This window comes from Lissotriton vulgaris, chromosome 3_1 (genome assembly GCF_964263255.1).
Source record: "Lissotriton vulgaris chromosome 3_1, aLisVul1.2, whole genome shotgun sequence".
NCBI classification, from domain to species: Eukaryota; Metazoa; Chordata; class Amphibia; order Caudata; family Salamandridae; genus Lissotriton; species Lissotriton vulgaris.
In genome coordinates this window covers 2026065137-2026085749 of record NC_141689.1, presented here as the reverse complement: position 1 = coordinate 2026085749, position 20613 = coordinate 2026065137, and the positions used below count along the sequence as shown (strand labels likewise).

Genomic DNA, 20613 nt, shown 5'->3' with positions numbered 1-20613 from the left:
TTTCTGACTTTATTCTGCCTCTTTCTGCTCGTTTCTCATCTTTATTTTGCCTCTTTTTGCTCATTTCAGACCTCTATTCTGCCACTTGCTGCTGGTTTTGGACTTTTATTCTGCTGCTTTCTACTCGTTTCTGACCTTTATTCTGCTTCTACCTGCTTCTTTCACACCTTTATTCTGCCTCTTGCTGCTTGTTTCTCACCTCCATTTTGACTTCTTTCTGCTTGTTTCTGTCCTTTACTCAGCCTTTTTCAGCTCGTTCTTCACCTTTTTTGCCTCTTTCTGCTCATTGCGGACCTTTATTTTGCCTCTTTCAGCTCCTTTCTCTCCTTTATTTTGCCACATTCTGCTCATTTCTCTCCTTTATTCTGCCTTGTTCTATTACTTTCTCACCTCTATTCTAAATTTTGCTGCTCGTTTCAGACCTCTGTTATGCCTCTTTCTGCTCATTTCTGACCTTTATTCTGCTTGTTTGTGACCTTTGTTTTGCCTCTTTCTTATAGTTTCTGACCTTTATTCTACCTCTTTTTGCTCAATTATCTCCTTTATCTTGCCTCTTTCTGCTCATTGTGGACCTTTATTCTGTCTCTTTCTACTAGTTTTTCACCTTTATCATGCTTCTTTTTGCTCGTTGCTGACCTTTATTCTGCCTCTTTCTGCTTATTTCACACCTCTATCTAGCCTCTTTCTGCTTGTTTCTGACCTTAATTCTGACTCATTCTGATCCCTTCTATCGGTTCACAATCAGATGGGAAAATTCACTATGAATTTCACCTTCAACATTACCAGAAGAACAATACACGTATCTACTAAATTCTATCCTTTTTCAGATTGTATGAAACTATGTGTAGTCCAATATTTGAGATATTATGATGCATACACTGCATGAAATCAAATTTAACTGCATAATCAATTTTAGGTGCAAAATCACACTTGTCCCTGAGGCAAAGTATGCAGCATTGTGGTATCACTAGTAGGAACAAAATCACTGAGAGTAGTGTGGAAACAATTTTAGGAGCACAAACGTTTCTCTATTGCAGTCAATGGATTTTCTCTATATGGATCACGTACAGCAATTGAAATAACTTTCAGACTAGCACACCTAGCAGGCCAATAGCTAACAGTGAAACACAAAAGCTCCTCTAGGCTAATCCAACATGTGAATTACACTCCATGTTCAACACAGGCTAAAAAGGGCTGTTTCAAACCAGCCAAAATCTGCAGAGAGGGTGACTCAAAGACTACGTATATTTTTGTTGCTGGTATACTGTATTTCCACACCTGAACTCAGCACAACAATAAGTGACACAGAATGAGACAGTTTGCACAGACACAATGCACACATAACCTTCCAGTATTTGCTATGATTATCGAATTAAAGCATTCCTTAGTGGTTTAGCCAATGCTCGTTTAGAAAAAAAGATCAATGGACATTTGTTCACAAAGCGTTTTGTCCTTTGTCCTTCAAGGCTGCTAAGATTTCCTGATGAAATCATGTACTGGATAAACGTGTTCCTATTCTTTAGCCCTTAAAGTTTTATCTACCAGCAGCCGAGGTAAAAGGCGGGTCAGGTAGATTAATCGAAGCAGCTATTTAAAGCAATGAAAACAGAACTTTGTTTTTCTCTCTTCTGCTCTATTTGTTTTAGCTTACAATTATAAGCAGAGACAAGTTTATTTTTTCCATAGCTAGAGAAAAGCTAGAACCTTTCTGCATGTTTCTACATATTCCGAGGTAATGTTTTTATTCATTTGACTTGTATTGAACTGTTTCTAATATATGTTTGCTACAAAGAAATAGCAGGTTTTCGATTAGTTGAATATTGCATTACAGGTTTTATTTGTATACATCATGTTTGCAAACATGCTTGCTCTTTCATATAAAACAGCTAAGCACCAAGGGTTGCGTGAAAAGTGATGGTGTGTCCATATATCCATGTATTATGTGGGTAAAGTACCCCTTGGCGTACATGATAAGGATATCGCAAGTCACCTCAGCTTTCAATAATCTTATTAAGGAACTCTGTCTTCGGCTTCATCCTCTATATGAGTATGGAACTCCTCAGTGACTGGCAATAGCCTTATAATTTATGGCATGAGGTACTCTATCCCTTAGTTATGCATATTGTTAAATAATGCTTGCAAAAATAGACATGATTTCTACCATCTAGAAATAGCTACTTTGTTGCTGAGTGAACATCATTTTGACCAGTACGATTTCCAAGACTGGGTTCATAAAAAAGCAGTTGTGTATTAAATAACTCTTAAGATCAGACCATCGGATTTGGAAACGTTATTCTGGAGTGAGGGTAGAAGAATAGGAATTGTGACTTTACTTACTTACACTAACCCAGTTTCGAAATTTTGCACCACTTTTCTGCTACTTTTTTTCACTGCACAGCATATAGGCATTGACATTGTCTATTGTTAAAATACACCCGGCTCTAAAATGCCACCAAAGAGTAAAATAAATATTATGAGAGAAAGCAAGACACTGACGACCAAATATTTTAAAAGGTTTTATTAATAATATCACTCCGAGGACCTTATATTAAAGCATGATTTACATAAGCTAATTACAAAACGAAATATGTTGTTCAAACATAAATGTTCATCAACGTTCTGTTTTAGCTTGATTAAAGAAAAATCCATGCCTCTGCATTTATGCTAGACCATAACAAATTCATTTTCAAACGATTACATTTCTATTTAGCCATCAAACACCTCACAGACACAGCATTTATTTGTATCAAGTGTATATTATACATGCCTTTAAATACAAAGCTTGTGGGGTTTTTGGATGAAAAATACTGCTCTGTCATTGGGACAGTAGGTGTCCTCAAAGAGGCAGCCAGTTGAGGACATATGCTCAGATTCAGCAAGTCAGCGTACGAGACTCGCAGAGCCCAAAACATGGCTAACTAGATGAGCTATGCTCTGTTCCTTTTTACCTTTCTCAGAACCTGCATAATAAGTGCCACAGATAGGAATCCATTAAGGAGTCCTAAGTCTAAAAAAAATGTGGAATGTGTCTCCGACAGGGCTTTGAGGAGGAAAGTCCAGGCAGCAAAGAACAGACACTGAGCATTCTCTATGGTAGTGAAAAGATATATCGAGGGCATACTCGACTGAATGAATATGCCCTGTGCTACTTCTGGACGCAGGTGTATTCATGATCAGCAGTATCACTGCTGTGCTGGTCCAATATGACCTTCAAACAACCTGCCAGGTGACCATTAAAGAGATCCTTAGAGGATTCAGCCACCTCCACTCCCTGAGAATCTCTCAATAAAGGCCATGGTACACCACACCACCATGCTTTTTGCTGTTCCACATGACGGTTGTGTTGTTCATCAGAGCATGGACACACCTAGTCTAATTGAAGGCAAAACGGCTTTGAGGGCAAGGCGGAAGGTGTGTAGCACCAGAGGGTTTATATGGTGGCACTGCTGCATCAGAAACCAAAGTACTATGATCTCCGATTTGCCACGGTGACCTCCCCAGGCCAGACTGGATGCCCCCATCACTACAGTGAGGTCAGGGTGAGGCAAAAAGAATGATCACCCGTCAGTTTGGCATCCACCACTGAAGGTCCTGCCTGTTTTATCTGAGATATGGATGTTGTCTGACAGGAAGTGATGCACCAATTGAAGGTGTGGATTCTATTGCAGAGCCCACATGTGCCAATGGACATGAGGCACCAGCAATAAGCATGAGGCAAGTGGTTATGTACAAGGCAGAAATGCCAAAACAACTTGACCTTCTGCCATGGGTCATATGAAATAAATATCAACATTGCACAAAGCCACTGGATAGAAGCATCTTCATTACAACAGACTATGGTGTCTTTTGTACATACAGAGGGATTGGCAAGTGGTCCCGGTCTGTGCTCAGTGGTCAAGCCTGCCCGCCCTGGTCCGACTCAGCATCCAATGCCGTTGAGCGGAGGGCGGGGCAGGTGAGAGACAGACACGCCCAGCAACCCCGAGGCAGTCGAGCGGTTAGCGCTCTAGTACCTAGTTGGAAGGACTATTTAGGCGGGAGGAAGCCTGGGCTCATTGCGGTAAGGGCAGGACAGTGGCAGTGTCTCCCGACCCCGCTTGGTACCAGGTAAAAACTCGACAGAGCGGAATTATTGCTGTCATAGCTTGTGGTATTTTAAATTGATTACGAATTTTTAAAATACACCTCACTTGCGCCGCATGTCACTTGATGCATGATTTTAAAACGCACGCTGTGTAAAATTGAAATAATAATTTAACACTCACCCTCTGTGCCCATACAAGTTACCCTAGAACTGTAAGGGGATTCAGGTGCTCTTCCCGGTCTGTGCTCAGTGGTCAAGCCTGCCCGCCCTGGTCCGACTCGGCATCCAATGCCGTTGAGCGGAGGGCGGGGCAGGTGAGAGACAGACACGCCCAGCAACCCCGAGGCAGTCGAGCGGTTAGCGCTCTAGTACCTAGTTGGAAGGACTATTTAGCCAGTCGTCAGCCCAAGCGCGCAGCGGTTGCGCGCAGAGGGGCGCCTTCGACAGCGCCAAAGACCAGCCTAAGACCTGCCCGTCTGCGCCCGTCCGCGACAGGACGGGACCAGGGGCCATGGAGGTCTCACAAAATGCCCTGCATGAACCGCTCACACACAGGATTACCTATTCAGCACAGGTAATCAGGGACTCCAGACAGTTGATTGTCAGAGAAATACTAACTACATAGTGGAAGGGCCTTTCTCATGCCTGTATTGCAAGTCCCAGTTCTCAATACAACTGAAGGGAAAAAGTTTTGAGAGATGCGTGATAACCCATACACCCTCTTTAAAAACTTCCAAAATCACAGGCCAAGAAAACATCCTCTGTAACGTACGCTCTCTACCTAAACACACCTCTGAAATATGGGACCTCATTTCTACGAACGAGCCTGACTTCTGTTTCATTACTGAAACTTGGCTCAAACCTCATTCTACCCCTTCCATTACGCTGGCCATTCCAACAGGATATAAAATAATCAGACTAGATAGACCGAAGAAAATAGGTGGAGGAATTGCAATTGTACATAAAAATAACATCAACTGCTCTGTTTTGTCAGAACTTAGCACCCCTGAGATTGAATTGTTGATCTTTAAAACAATTCATTCCTCTAAACAAACCAGATTGGGTGCTCTGGTATATCGTCCTCCGGGACCAAGTTCAAACTTTGTCAACATACTACTTGAAAACCTAGCACCATATGTTCACAAAGATAAAGGGTTCCTGTTAATAGGTGACTTCAACCTACACAGTGAACTCACAGATTGCAAAGAAGCACAATCATTTTTAAATGATCTCTCACTACTAGGTCTCGAACAACACAATGTGGGCCCAACTCACGTGGCAGGACATACCCTAGACCTTATAATCACAAATTTTTCCAGTGTTACATGCCTACCCCCCACACAAGTCAGCTGGACTGACCATTTTATCCTTGAGTTTAATATTCCCTATCCTGTAACCACTATCCTCGAACCTACCAACATTCCTAAAGTACGGCGGCAATGGCACAAAGTTAATGAGACTACCTTCGCAGGGAAATGTGTTCAACCCTTCTCTACGGTTCCTGAAGATATTGACAATGCAGTTGATATGTTTACTAAAGCTACCAAAACGGCCATTGACGAGATAGCCCCTTTAAAACAATTTAGACCTCGACCAGCCAAAAAACAAGAGATCTGGTTCTCTGAAGAGCTCAGGAATCTGAAGCAAACAGCCAGAAAATTAGAAAAGAAATGGAGGTCCACCCATCTTGCAACTGACAGGAGACATTACTGGGATGCATTAAGCATTTACCATAAAGCAATCAGAACTGCGCGAAAAGCCCATATCACCTCCCTTATCACGGCTGCAGACAATTCCCCTAGGGTTTTATACCAGGTCTTGCAGTCCTTTACCAATCCAGCAGCATGTGAGAGTCCCGACACTTCTTCACAATTACTTTGTGATAAAATATCTCTATTTTTTTCTAACAAAATAGATATCATTTATGCAAAAATAGTCAACTCTAACAATACGTTGACTACCAATGCAGTGTCCATCTTTCATGATTCAGAGTTTAATAGTGGCCCCCACACCTTAGACATCTTCCCCCCTATTACTCCTAAAGATGTGTCTCTACTCACTATGCAGATTAAAAGCGGAAGTCCTGATGACATCATCCCAGCAAGACTCATGCCCACCTTGTTGGAAACTCTATCCCCCACTTTTGAAAAACGTATTAACTTATCCCTGAGTACAGGCTCCTTTCCCAAACAGTGGAAACAGGCCTTAGTTAGGCCTATCAGGAAGAACACCGCAATTCTCTGGACCGATCTATCAAACCTCAGACCTATCTCCCTGTTACCATTCTTGGGAAAGCTCACTGAGAAATATGTCAATCGTCACTTATCCAGCTACATTGAGATAGCGGGCGGCCTAGACTACTCTCAATCTGGGTTTAGGCCGAAACACAGTACAGAATCCACCCTCCTGTCTGTTACTGACGACCTGCATATGTTTCAGGACAAAGGCTACTCGGTAATTCTGGTGTTATTAGACCTGTCGGCAGCGTTCGACACCGTGTCACACAACATCCTTATTGACCGGTTGTCGAACGTAGGGATCAAGAACAAGGCCCTTGCCTGGCTAAGGAGTTTTCTTACCGATCGCACCCAGACCGTCACCATGGGTGAATATCGATCAACAGAGGTAGAGATTACAAAAGGGGTGCCACAGGGCTCCTGTTTGAGCCCAACACTTTTTAACATCTACGTGGCACCCCTGGCAAGAGTGATGCGCAAATTTGGTTTCATTCCCGTGTCATATGCGGATGACACGCAGCTCCTCTTTCCCTTTCAAAAACTCACCACTGAAATAAGAAACTCCTTCTCCGCTGGCATGAAAGCCGTCGCACAGTGGATGTCCACCAACTACCTACAGTGCAATGTCAACAAGACGGAAGTAATGCTGTTTGGAGATGCCAAATTACTGTGGACCCCAGATTGGTGGCCGTCTGATCTTGGTACTGTCCCAGAGCCCAAACAGGTCGTTAAAAATCTGGGGATTCGTCTTGACCACGACCTTTCACTCAAACAGCATAGTAACATGGTAGCTGGCTCATGCTTTCACACCATCAGCATGATGCGCAGAATCTTTCCCCTGTTACCAGATTCTTTCAGAAAAACCCTAGTGCAAGCCCTCATACTGAGTCGCATTGACTATTGCAACGGATTGCTCCTCTCCGCTAATGAAGGAGTCCTGGACAGACTCCAGGTGGTTCAGAATACGGCAGCTCGCCTTGTCCTAAATGCCCCTCCCAGAACAGCATCAAAACCTCTCCTTGACAAACTACATTGGTTGAGTATTCGACAAAGGGCCAAATTTAAGATATGCTGCATTATCCAGAAATGCTTAAACGGACATGGCCCGACCTACCTGGAACAGAAATTCACCCCCTATACTCCCTCCAGATCACTGAGATCTAGCGAAAATCTTTTGTTGGCAGTACCTCGTGTTAAAAAAACCAGACACGGAGGGAAAGCACTATCTGTTGCAGGGCCCACACTGTGGAACAAACTTCCTCTGGCCCTTAAGCTATGCACAGATCATTTGAAATTCAGGAAACAACTGAAAACTTTGCTGTTTACCAATAAAATCTAGTCCCATGCCTCTTCCTTGCCTATCTGTTGAAATCTTATTCGGTATCAAAGCGCAGAGATACTCCAGTTGGAGTCGATTCCAGCGCTATATAAACTCATAAATAAATAAATAAATAAATAAAGTACCCTCATGCTTGTGCCAGTGTTTGATATGGTGTTTGAGATAAACATATATTCTCTATGTAGATAGTATTTAAAAAAATACATAGAGGGTAACAAGTAATAAGGCATTCTATTGCTATTTTGGTGTTCTTGTGGCATTTTCAAACCGCTCTGCTTTCAGCCTTGTAGTTTATGATGTCACCAGAACCCCTTGATGGCAGAATTACATCAAAGATCTATAATATACGTATGATGTTTTAGCATTCATCTTGTGGGCTGTAATACTCAAAACCCATTCCGGCTCAGTTTACGGTTTATATGATGACCATGGGAAGCTTTCCATATTTCATGGGTCTCTAGAATATATGGATTTATATTCCATTCAATTTTGTGTGATAAAATGACCTCAACATGTAATATATAGATACACAAGGACACACAGATTTTCAAAAATGATGCCAACACCTGTTGAAACCTTTTAAACAGTTGTATATAACTCTACATTTAGCTTATAGAAGGGACAAATATCATGGCACATAAAGCATCTTTATTTATATTTATTTTTGGGTGTGAGGTAGCAATATATTTGAGGTTCACTGTTTAGTGCTGAACATTTAATTTTCTGTACCTATTAACATTAATATACAATGCTGTACAATCATCTGCATATTTTCATGTCGCGGTTATAGAAAATGTCCAAGGTGACTATCTGCTTTAACAGAAATAAAGATACATAAAATAGTATGTGAATGCCTTCAAAATATATGTCTTTTCACCAAAGCATGCGCTCCTCCAATAATTATATCTCATCTCTTTCTCGCACTCAATTTTTCATTTAATTCTGCTGTACAGTAGGGGAAGTGCTACCTCCAAAATTTTAGAAAGCTGCTGTAATCTTTCCCAAAGCACCTTGGAGGTCAGTAGAAGGCTCCAATTACAATCATCTTTCAAGCCAGGCATTATAAAAGCCACTGAAATGCCAAAGTCAAAACGGGACACTGTTGTTTGAAATTAATAGATGTTTTTTTACTTTTCAGAGAATATTATTGAACTATGGAAATGCAGTGTGGAATTTCGGCATGCCTATTCTCCCGTACTCACCCATAAAGTAAGCGGCACAGTCAAAGCCACTGAGGTTTCCCATTCAGCAAGTTCCCTCTAAAGTCTCATTGTAATAACGGGGGATCACTTAAAGATTGACCAGAGGACAGCCGGCCTGATAGTTCACCTGCTTCTTTTTCCCCATGTCTAGCATTAACCAACATAGTTAGAAATCTTTACCTGCCTTGTGGGAAACAATAAAGTGGTTGTAGCTGTTGCACTCAAGGCAAAGAACTTTGCTGAACAAGGAAGATGTTTTGTTTGCACACTTGCAGGCCCGGACTGGCCATAGCGGGCACCGGGCAATCCCCCGGTGCGCCGCAAGGGTGGGGGCCGGTTTTGAGCCCATGGGGCCGATTTTGTTACAGGGCCGTTTTTGCAGCATAGCTGCAAAATCGGCCCTGCAACAAAATAGGCTGAAAACCGTCCCCGAGTGGGGAGAAGGGGCCGGCCGAGCAGTTTGCCAGGGCCGGTTTTGGTTCCCAGTCCGGCCCTGCACACTTGGAGAACTTTATTTGATTTTCCTTAAAAAGCTCCCAAAGCAAGAGTTTGTTGTTAAAAAACATCAACAACCCTAGAGCACTGAAAGTTCTCGCAGTGCATGGGGTAATTATGTTTTTCTTGTTCGTGACTGCCCGGCTTTCTCATCAGAAGGACCACCTTGAATAGGTTGGATAGTCTGGCCAACATTGAGTAATAGTCGTGTGGCTTCACCCACATCACAATGGAGAGGGAAAACTAATTTTAACGGACTGGGTCTCCAACATTTTCAGGTGAATGTCTTGCATCCACCAAACTCGAAATGACTCAGTAAGTGTATTCAAAAATAGAAATAGGGCAGAGGGCACGTCTTGCAGTATTGCTGGAATCATTTTAGAAATGACTGCATTGAGCATCTTATTCTATTTTGCATATTCTTCGCAAATCTTTTTGGTGCTTGAGTCCAATGTATGCAATTAGCCAATGATTTTTATTCACATTTTACTAAGTTGCTTACTTGAGTAGCAAGATCTGGATTTACTGTTTCTAATCTCAGTGGTGTCACTCATTTCTACACCAGTAACCTTTCTGACCTGCATTACTTTACATATGCTACAAACTTTTCTTTTTCAGGCAGAATTAAAAAGGTTTCTTGGTCCAGTAAGAGTCACTCTATTAAAATATCAGACTCAGGTTGGTCTTCTGGAAAACCTTTAATGGAGGATCCAAGTTCCTCTTTTGACATGGCGCAATCTGGTAACTCTCACTCTATAACCACAACTATCATACCACTACCATTAGGAAATTAGAGCCTTAAGACCATTTTTTGAAGAAACAAACTCAAGGATTGAAACTCTTGATGATAAATGCTCATCTATGGAGCCCAGGATATCATCAGTGGAGCAGAGGGTCAATGATCTTCATGATGAAACCACTAAAATCGCACTGTTGGAAAAAGACATCCTCTTGCTAAAAAGCATTCGGAAGACCGCAAAAACAGAAATAGACTTAATAACCTATGTATTTATGGCTTCCCGGAAGGCATTGAAGGAGAGAATCCTGTGTCCTTCTTTAAATATTGTTTGCCTAAGCTCCTTTATTTGTCTTCTTCCACATCCTAAAACATCCACCATGCACACAACCTGGGTCCACACTTACCCTCTTCGTCAGCTCCTGTTAAATCTTGTGGTGTGATTATTTTTTTGTTCTGGAGTTCACGGATCTCTTGTAAGGGCTAAACGCAACCAAATCTAAGAAGCAGCTTATGTGTTCAGGTGCAAAGATATTTATCTCACAAGATGTCCCTTCAGTTACTGCCAACAGGAGAAAAGAGTTGCTTAGTCTTCGCCCGGCGTTACTTACCATGGGAGCTCTTTATGGCTTGCTGCACCCTTGTAACTTCAAAGTTACATTCCAGAATGAGACCACTTCTTATGATGATTCAGCAAAGCTCAGACATTTTTGTCTTGCCCATACAACTGACTCTACGGACATAGCGGATCCTTCCTCACGCGGAGATCTTCATTCTTGTTTTATTGCAGCTTTAACTAAATATATTTTTTCCACAGTTTATCAGTTATTGCTTGTTGCTCTTCTTTTTGTTCACTCTCTTTCTTCTTGATCTTTTTTGCAGGTGATCAAGAACTGTTTCATTCTTTGTTCCCATTTTCCTATATAACATCCAGATGTGGCGAGTTGCCCCCTGCTTGGTCATGCCATCTTCATATGTGCATCACCACCTCATTTATTCTTTTGTTTTTTACAAGGTGTGTTTTCAGTTATCAGTTTTTTTTACATGTACTGTCTTCAATGGTTCTACAATTTTATTATTTCCTTCTCTTCCTTGCCCTATCTTCTTCATTTCTTTCTTTATCTCACTTATTCTCATTCCTTATATTTTATATCTCTACTATTGTTACGTTTGACTGATCGCCCTTATATATATATATTGATTGTTTTTTTTATTCAGAGTTGTTTCATAGAATGTGAAAGGATTTGTTAATCCAATAAAAAGGCAGATAATTCTATCTCATTTGGCTACCTATAATCATGAATTAGTCCTTAAACACTTTTTGGATTCTACTGGTTTTCATTGGAATCCTTCTAAAATTAAATATTTTGGTATTTGGCTGACAAATTCTATTAAAGAATCAGTCTCCATACATATTGAAGGAGGAATAAATAGAATTGCTAAATTAATCTCTTCCTGGAACCTTTTATTCCTTTCTGGTGGGGCCATCTCATTCTCGACTCCATTAGAATGATGATTACTTCTATTCTACTGTACATCTTGTCCCAGTCATCATCCCTCGTACATTTTTTAAAAAGAATAGATACTCTACTTTCTTCCTTTCTTATAGAAGTCCAGAATTTCTCTTTCACATCCTAAGAAAGCCACAATAGAGGGTGGTGCAAATTTTCCAGATTTTTGGACCTATCATAGAGATTTTTGTTTGAGACAGGCCTCAGTATGGCTCCTTGCATTGCCCTCCTCATTTACTTCTCTGTAGTTTGCGATTGAGCAAGCTGTGTTTTCACCATTCTCTCCTAGAGAAGTTCTTTATTTTTTATCTATGAATGTTACTGCTTCTTAGCTTTTATTTAAACACACTTATAACATACTGAAACCTTATGTTCAAACCTAGTTAATTTCTCACGAGTCTCCCTTATGATACAACCATTTTGTTACTATAAACAATTAGTCTCTATATTGGAACTCTTGGAGACAAAAAGGTATAATATGGGTCCTCCATTTATTAATTGTTTCTAATCCTTGCTCCTTTCCACAATTTCAAGCAGCTTTTAAGGGAACTTGCTCATTTTGGCGTAAATGCACTTTTCTTTTTGATTTCATGTTGGAAATTCTTTATTTACTACCCTCCAAACCTACTCTTTCTCTAACACCCTCACCTCTAATTAGACTGCTAGCTTCTACTCCTAAAGCTTCTCTTATTTACAATTTTTTTACTTTCCCTGATTTATTTAGAGAGAAACCTAAAATAGAACTCCAATGGAAAGCAGATTTGGGATATGCTTGGCCAGTCACTTTTTGGAAAAAAATGTGGTACAGAGTATTTAACATTTATAGATCAGCCTCCGCTTCCCAATCTTTGTTCTTTTTCTACCACAGATTAGATCATACTTCAGCTTCTATTGACAAATTCTCCAACTCAAATATTACTGCCTGTTGGTCTTATGATCACCTGAACGGGGTCCTTATGCACCTTCTTTTTCTTTGCACTCCAACTACATCATTTTGGGAGATAGTCTAGTTTCAGCTCACAAACATCTCTGATGTAAAATGTACTATGTATCAGATATTGCTATTTCTAGGTAGCTTATATGAGTTTACAGAGTTAAATGTACATAAAAAAGAATAGTTTGATCTTAGAATAGCCTTAGTTTTTCAGCAGGTTACGATTAATTGGAAATGTTCCTCTAATAATGCATTTAAAGCATGGTGGTATAATGTCTGTCACTATCATCGGTTAGATATTGGTTTTGCCTCCTTTTGTAAGCCATCATTAAATAGACAATGGTATTGGTTATCATTATGACATTTTTTAGACAGAATAGCTGTGCAAAATAATAATGCTATCCTTTCCGAAAATGTTATACCTCTGTGACCTCCTCTTCTGTCTGCTTACTCTAAACTCTGTTTACTTTTCACATTAGTATTTTTTTTCCAATTTTTCTCTCATTCAAAACCTTTCTACTGGTTATCGGTCATTACTTACTTTTTACCTTCTCCATTCCCTTTTATCATTTATTGCCTTCTGCCTCTTCCGCTCTTTTCTGATGAAATTCGTAAAATATAATCAGGTAGGTTTAGTGTCATATCCAGGATTACTCTTCTTGTTGGCTTAACCCTTTTCATGCGCGCGTCGGCCAACGGCCATCGCAAGCACTACCTGGCTAGTGCTGTGCATGTTCGTTGGCCGATACTGCCCCACCCACTCATTAAGACTCCCGCACCACGGCGGAATTCCTGCAGCGGTTAAGGAGTTAAATCATATTTTATTGGATTTCTCTTGACTTGTACATGCCATTATTCTAAATAAAGATGATTAAACACAAAATAACATTTGTAAAAGGCCCTGTTAAGTGGCAGTACTGGCACTCTATATGCCCAGATTTTATGTCCTAAATATGGGCTTCTTCATTGTCTTTTTATGAGAAAACGTGCAAGGTAATGCCACAATATCCATGATGAAGTGACTCTTTTGTTAGGGACACAATTGACAGGCTTGGGGAAGCTGGTGCTTAGAGAATATGTGAATAACCTGGCTATGCAACACTGAGCAAAACATATGGCATTTGCGGTAAAAAATAATTTCTGTGATCCCTACACTCCAAAACTTTATTATTACCTGCTGTATAGAGTGCATGCACCCACCTTACCTGAGATTTAAATGTTCATGCGCCTGACTAAAAAAATGTCATGAACAAGACTGCTATATATGAACAGTACAGTAAGTTGTAATTGTGCGAACTGAATAAGAAACATGGTTGTACGATACAATCAACCAGCCTGCAACAAGTATAAGCTAGTTTAGAGTGAAGGTGGGGAAGGCGGCAAAAGAATGAAGCTACAACACCTGTATCCCAAAAACAATTCTTGAATTGTCAAAAGTGCAGCTCAGTTCCAGCACTCTAGCCAAGAAAGCACTGCTTGTGAGAGAGCCAGTACAGGTGGAGCAGTGAACTAATGCATTCACAACTGCAGGGATCTGTTTTAGATTCATGGCCAGGGATTCAATCTTTTGTGGGTCCAGTCACCTTTTTAAGGCAGATAACATGCATACCACTGAGTTGGTTAACAAGAAACATCTGTTCTTTTAGTGGCAAAATACCATTCAGGGTAAAAACACGTTTTTATGAACTACTGAGATGTTATCATTTAGCTGGATATGATTGTGTGCAGGACAATCTAACAGAGGTTACATAAATGCTACTCCATGAAATTCCTTCATTTGTTATGATATAAAGTCTGCTCTCTTTTTCAGTTGGATCCAGATGCCCTCTTTAGGGCGAAGGATGAGTTCTCCTTGCAGACACAGTTCCTCTGGCTTCGTGTTTGTTTGCACCCAAAACTGTCGTAGGATCGAGGATAACACCACTTTTTCTTCCATAAGGGCAAAACGCTGTCCTGGAAATAAAATAAAATGAAGATTTCTTTACTAAACAATTACGAGAACATTTACAAGAAAAGGCAATGTGGCAGTGTTTGTTGAAGGTTTTGGACCCAGAAGCACATTGGCTACAGCAGATTACATTAATTACAGTGGAACTCTGAGAAATATTCTGGGGAGGGGTTTTTCAGAGCAAATCAGTTTTAGAGAACTTCCATGCATTTCTTATTTAGAGGGTTTGTTGCAGCGAAACATTTTGCATTTGATTGCTTTTAAAAATCTTGTAAATCCAGACATCAGAAAAAACGCATTACAGCTCATTTCGACAAATGGTGTTACACAATATCATAAATTATTGCTGCTTTTCAGGCGTTACAGTATATCTAGATATTACTACAAACTACCAAGAGTCAGATTAATAATCTGACTAGGGGAAAAGTCTATGATGTCACATTAAGGGGGTGGGGGTTGTCTACATTTATCTTAATCTTACCTACATTTCCAAAAATCATTTAAGGAAGAAAAACATAAACTTCTGTAACTCTAGAAGCAAAGTCGTTCCGTTTATAAAATAATAGTAGCGAAAAGGTAAAAAGAGGACGGCTTGGAAATTAACCCAGGGATTCTGCAAAGTCACAAAACTATGCTTGGGATAGTGGGACCTTAGTAGGCAGGGGCAGAGTCATCCGACCACCTGAGTACCCACAAGCCCAGGACTGACTAGCTTTAGTGTCTCACCTGCCCTCCTACTTACGTGATTAGACACCCCAGAACACAACACTCCCAACCCTCTTAGGAATCGCAGTTGCAGGACACACCCTTTTGCTCTCACACTCGCACTATTCCACAATAAGTTCTGACAGATACACGAGAAACGTTAACATTTTTTATTTTAACTATCATGCTAGTATGCAGTATACCTGCCACAACAAGTAAGAAAATGCCTAACACAAATAAGGTTAGCATAGCAAGTAGTCCGTAAATCAGAAATGTAGCTGTCATTATATGCAACAGTATACCCTAACCTCACTTCTCTTCTGCAGAAGCAAAATGATTACATATCAGAAGATCTCTAGGTGTTAGCAGCATACAACATACCTCGTATACACAGATGAAAGTTCTACATCTTGGGTGCGGTCACCATTTTTTACCTAGAAAGGTCCCTCTCCAAGTGTGTGTTACCGATCTGTGCATACCTATATGACAAGAAGTACGTGTTCTGAAACAACAGCTGCATTTGTTTGTTTAGTCTAGATGGAAGGGCCTGACCAGAACAGAATAACAAGTGGCATTGTTTTTCGACCTTGTCTACATGTGCAGACTAAATCCCAGGAAAGAACAGAGCACAAAAACAACAGCATGATCTGTGTGAAAGTACGTTGTGATACAAAGAAAAATATATCCGTAGAATAAGGTGCGCAAAGCAGAGGGCAGTCTGCAACGTGCTTATGCTAACATAGGGAAAAAGGCAATGGACCTGCACGGTAATTGTGACATACCCTTTGACAAAATAACATGCTTCTAAAAAGACTGTTGTATATAGTTTTAGAAAAGAGAAGACTTGCACAATCACTACTATTTCTCCAAATTAAGCACTTTGGTAACGAAAAAAAGGCTATAGCTCAATACGGCCTTGCAGCACGAGCTGAAATGAAAAAATAGCCATATTATGAAGTCCTCATTCAGATCCCCAGACACAGACATTCCAGCTTGCTTCACTGCTGTGGATATAATTCCTTTCCTCTTAAATGCATGCAAAATCCACCTTATAGTGTCAGAGGAGATTATGGATAGTTTTGAAGATACACAATACAATCTCATCCAGTGGTAGTGTTATTTTGAATGCCTTTAATAACTGACTAAAATGTTCAAGTGTAAATGTGAAATTAAGGAAAAGTTGCAGTGGAAATCTCATTCTTGCCAAAATTGCCACTGCCATGCTGGCAGATGATATATCCCACTTCAGGGGGTGGTCCATGGGGGTGGAGGCAAAGGCCGATGTCAAAGGGTGGTCTGGTAGGCTACCTGCCAGTGTCTAAATGATAGAGTTCATCTTCCCTTTAAGCAGTTTTAAAAAAAGATTGCAACTCGAATCCTCTCTGTGTGTTACAAGGATGCCTGTCAAAAGAAAGAAGAGACTGAAATGCCCAAGCAGGGAAGCATTTTGGTCATTGAGAGCACCATTGAGGAGTAAATGAGAACATATCTCAATGCATACCCCTATAAGAAATCAATCACAATAAGCATACACTCTTTTCAGTCTATGGTGGCATAAAATAAATGAATTTCTAACACAGACAAAGAGATACCCCATAGTATGGGTAAATCAGAGGAACTGGTGGTATTTCTGTCACCATGTAGTACATTATGGCTCACAACACAACAGTTTTTACCAAATGAAACAAAAGGGGTCGTAAAAGTCCTGCACCTCCATAAATAAGGTAAGGTATGGTAAGAGAATTAAGGCACCACCAATAAAGTGGCATCAGAAAACAAGAAAAGGGCAGAAAAAATGCTGTCTTAGTGGATGGAGCGCAAAATTATATTTTGCCTTTACACGTAGCATTCTTGCACCATCCTTGGCGAGGCACTTTAATAACAATATTTGTCAAAACGTATAGGTTCCAACCACAGTTACACCTACAAAAATATCATTGGCATAAAACAAAAATGTTTATTGCCATAGTGCTCCTTGGCAGTGAACGGAACTACTTTGTGGATGGATGTGCTCCTTGTGAAAGGGGAGCATGCCATAACTCATAGTGAAGTCAGTTAATGGCTGATGTGGAATGACATCTTGCCCCTTGATGCATGCTGGAGTGGGTGGAAGAAAAATGTAATTGACACAATCATACACTAATCAATGAGGTCTGGCTGAACACCCCTGTAAGTAACTCTTGTATACATTCTTTTAGTAAAATCAAAAAGGCTTGCATAACAGATCTAAAAAAAAACAATTGATCTGGCTTTGGCTGCCAGCTTCGAGATGGAGGGAGGGAGGAAGGGAGGGAAAGAAGGCAAACAAAAATGGAAGAAAGGCAAAAAAGTAAAAAAGTAAGGTAAATAAAGACAGAAGAAGGCAAGAATGAAGAGAAAGCAAAAAAGGAAGTAAGAATGACGGGAAAATGGAAGGAAGAACAAGGAAAGAAATAGGAAGGAAAGGAGCAAAGATAAAAAAAAATAAAGCGAAAAAAGAAAAAAGAAAAGAAAGAAAGCATAAAAGAAAGACGGCAAAAAAAAGGAAAGAAAGAAGATGGAAAGAATCAATAATAGAAGTTTCACAGCACACAATACTGGATATTGAAACCCAAATTATACCCAACCTATGTTTATGTTTGGTTTTTTTGCTGGGCAAAGTGTATTAAAGAACTATTGGTAATACTGAGTCCAGGAATACAATATAGTAGGCTGTGAAACAGCAGAAGTCAGATAACCAAGGTTGTTCCAAAAGGAATTCGCAACAAAATTAGCAGGAGACAAAAACTGATAAAGCTGGAATGTGCCCTCTACTCACTTGAAAGGCATCCTGCTATGACATCAGGCAACACTAATGAAATGACTAGTAAAAACCAAAACAATGCTACTGACAATTACCTTGTGTTTGGATGTCCATCTTGTGAAAGAGCAAAATGCAGTCACTCAAGGTTCAGTTAACCAGTAACTGAAGTAGGCACACCCTCTGTCTAGGCTGAATGCTCTAGTGCGAAGAAGTTAAATGTGAATGACAATCATAGACTAGTGGATAAAGAGAGGTGGATGAAAGCCCCTTTAAGTAAGTATATTATACATATTATTTTAGTAAAATCAAAAGGTCTTGGCTAACTCCAGACCTAAAAAGACTGGGATGATGTGTATTATTGTGATACAAGAAGGTGAGAGAGTAGTTTGGTTATGCAAATATAAAAGCAACAACTATTTAACTCAAGTTGACACTGAGCTGTCCCACTCCCCCCATATAAGTGCAACATACTTCAGTCTCCCTGTGAGATCTGTTGTACTCAGAGAAAGGAGGGGCACTGGGTTAGACACCGAACAGTATCAGATACAACAGTAATCACAACACCAATAAAGAAAATATGAAATAAGATGCTATGTTAACCTAAGACATGACAAATATCAGCACCTATTGTTTTCACTGTAGGGAGGATGTAAGCAACTTTTATAATTTTGCCCCCATGACAAAAGCAGCCAAATTCGAAACAACCTTTCTTCTTCTCTCAAGCACTTTATACTTGCAACACTCCGTTCTGCTCCTGTCACACTATTGGGTGAATACAGCGGAGACAAAATGGACGAAAAAGTGTGCAGTGATAGATGGGGAGATCTTGGCTAACCATGAATGACCCAGGAATGGGCATTACAATATATAACATTTCAGAAGGGTAACTGTGAATAACGGGATGTTTTTCACCAGGAGGTTCAGTGTGACATCAAATAGGCACAAGAGGAATGCACATATCCAATTTATGCCGTATATGGGTCCCATGCCCATCCATTAGAAACATACGATTAGAATATCTGTATATAGACAATGGTCATCGTTAATTCACAGTAATGGATATTGGTCTGTTAAAAAATTCAGAGACAAGCAGCTTAAAGTAAAGCCTCTCTATTCAATTTTCCTCTAAAGAAGAGATGTGGTCTTCAACAAGACAGAAAATATTATATACAACGCTTAAACTATAAAGTGTTCTTGTACTTTTAAATAACTGCCAAATTGTTAATCGGATATATTCTGGGTTGATTCCACTTTTATAATATGCAACACGATTAAATATTATTTTACTGTTTTATTGAAAATCTACTTCCTGCTTTTACATGGCTTGTTGCACTTCCACAATCAATTACTGCAATTTTCATAAGATGGGCCATACGTTACCATTTTTGATGCCCTATACGTCGTTGCTACTACACATTAAAATACAAACAATTGCAACAGCATGATATAAACATCGAGCATTGCAAAAGCACTGTGAAGGCGGCAGTTTAATTCAAACACAGGAAAACAGGATTCTGTCTTCCCTGTGTTTTAGAGAGGACTTTTTGAGGCAAGTTGAAACTTTTTAGTTGCCCAAAGTTCTGGCACAGCAATGTGGTTCACTACGTTTGTGAATAGCCCACCTAATGTTTCATAGTGTGTCCACGGTGGGCACCTTAGGTGTCTGATTCATGGCCCAGTGTCAAGGGATCTAGGGCTGTGTAGTCTTCTAAGGATCATTCTTGTAGGCATCGAGATAATGGACCAAGCAATGTTAGTGGGTAGCAAACAACATATAAGACGTCACTTTAAAGATGTGCCAGGTCATGGCCAGCCATACGAGCCCTAGTAACAGAAAAATAGCTGGCGTCACTGAGCGGATGTTAGCTCATAAAAATAAATTCTGATTTAGGCCAAAGAACACTACAAAAATCCCAGTAGCGCTAGCCTCGCTGTAACTTGAGAATAACTTCAGTGGCACAAGATAACCCATATTTGATGTTGCAAATATATGTGTTGTTGAAACAATGTTGCACTGATAATGTCTCGGAATACAGCTTTGGGGTAGCTCTATCGTGCCTGGTCCCACATGTGTAGCAAGGGCAAAATGACAGAATATGCACAAAATTAAGCGTAGGTAGGACTCTCCATGCAAAGTATAGGGAAACAGCATCCAGGGAGGAACATTCCTGGCTGGCATCAGAACAATAGATGACGCCTGATGGTAAATGTGATGTGCCACTAATAATCCGAAATGGAGCCACAAGCCCTTTAAAGTTGGAATTGCAATATAACATTTCACCAGAGAGTTTGACCAGAAAGGCACATGGAGTTAGAAGACAAATTGGCACCACTGAAAGCAACTCATACCCTGTTCATTCATTTAGTGCGGAAAGCTGAGGCATCATGTCTAAGAGGGAGTATAAGCATAAGAGAAGGGCAGACATCATCAACCTAACATCAGCTCCAATCACATCTTCAACAAATAGCAGAGGACTGAGAGAACTGAGCGACTAAAAACATCTGTATAATACTTGTATGAAGCAGAAGAGCAAAACTGAGTTCATGCTGATGGGCACTTAATGCAGTGGTTCCTGAAAAACCGAAAGTTTTTAAATGAAAGGGTGGGACAGTGGCGACTCAAGACAGAGCCAGATGGCA

General features: G+C 40.2%; 1 protein-coding gene and 1 long non-coding RNA gene across 5 annotated transcripts in view; one reads left to right on the top strand and one right to left on the bottom strand.

Moving 5' to 3' along the window:
• Positions 1-1896: 1896 nt before the first annotated feature.
• On the top strand, positions 1897-9702 carry LOC147728761 (uncharacterized). Its single transcript, XR_015309389.1, has 3 exons — positions 1897-3870; positions 7783-9175; positions 9250-9702. It is a non-coding gene; the product is annotated as an uncharacterized LOC147728761 (long non-coding RNA).
• A 1483-nt stretch (positions 9703-11185) lies between these two features.
• The window catches only part of CYP4V2 (cytochrome P450 family 4 subfamily V member 2), a 176623-nt gene continuing 167195 nt past the window's right edge, over positions 11186-20613 (bottom strand). For 2 of the 4 annotated variants that reach the window (XR_015309387.1, XR_015309388.1), the window contains exons 11-12: positions 12411-14491; positions 11186-12315 (exon numbers count right to left, since the gene is read on the bottom strand). Coding sequence is in view for 2 of the 4 variants with exons in the window: in XM_086962550.1 (XP_086818676.1) it covers positions 14319-14491 (173 nt within the window). In the remaining 2 variants the exon portion in view is untranslated. Of the gene's footprint in view, positions 14492-20613 lie in introns of all 4 variants that reach the window. The other 2 variants (XM_086962550.1, XM_086962551.1) reach the window with 1 other exon arrangement.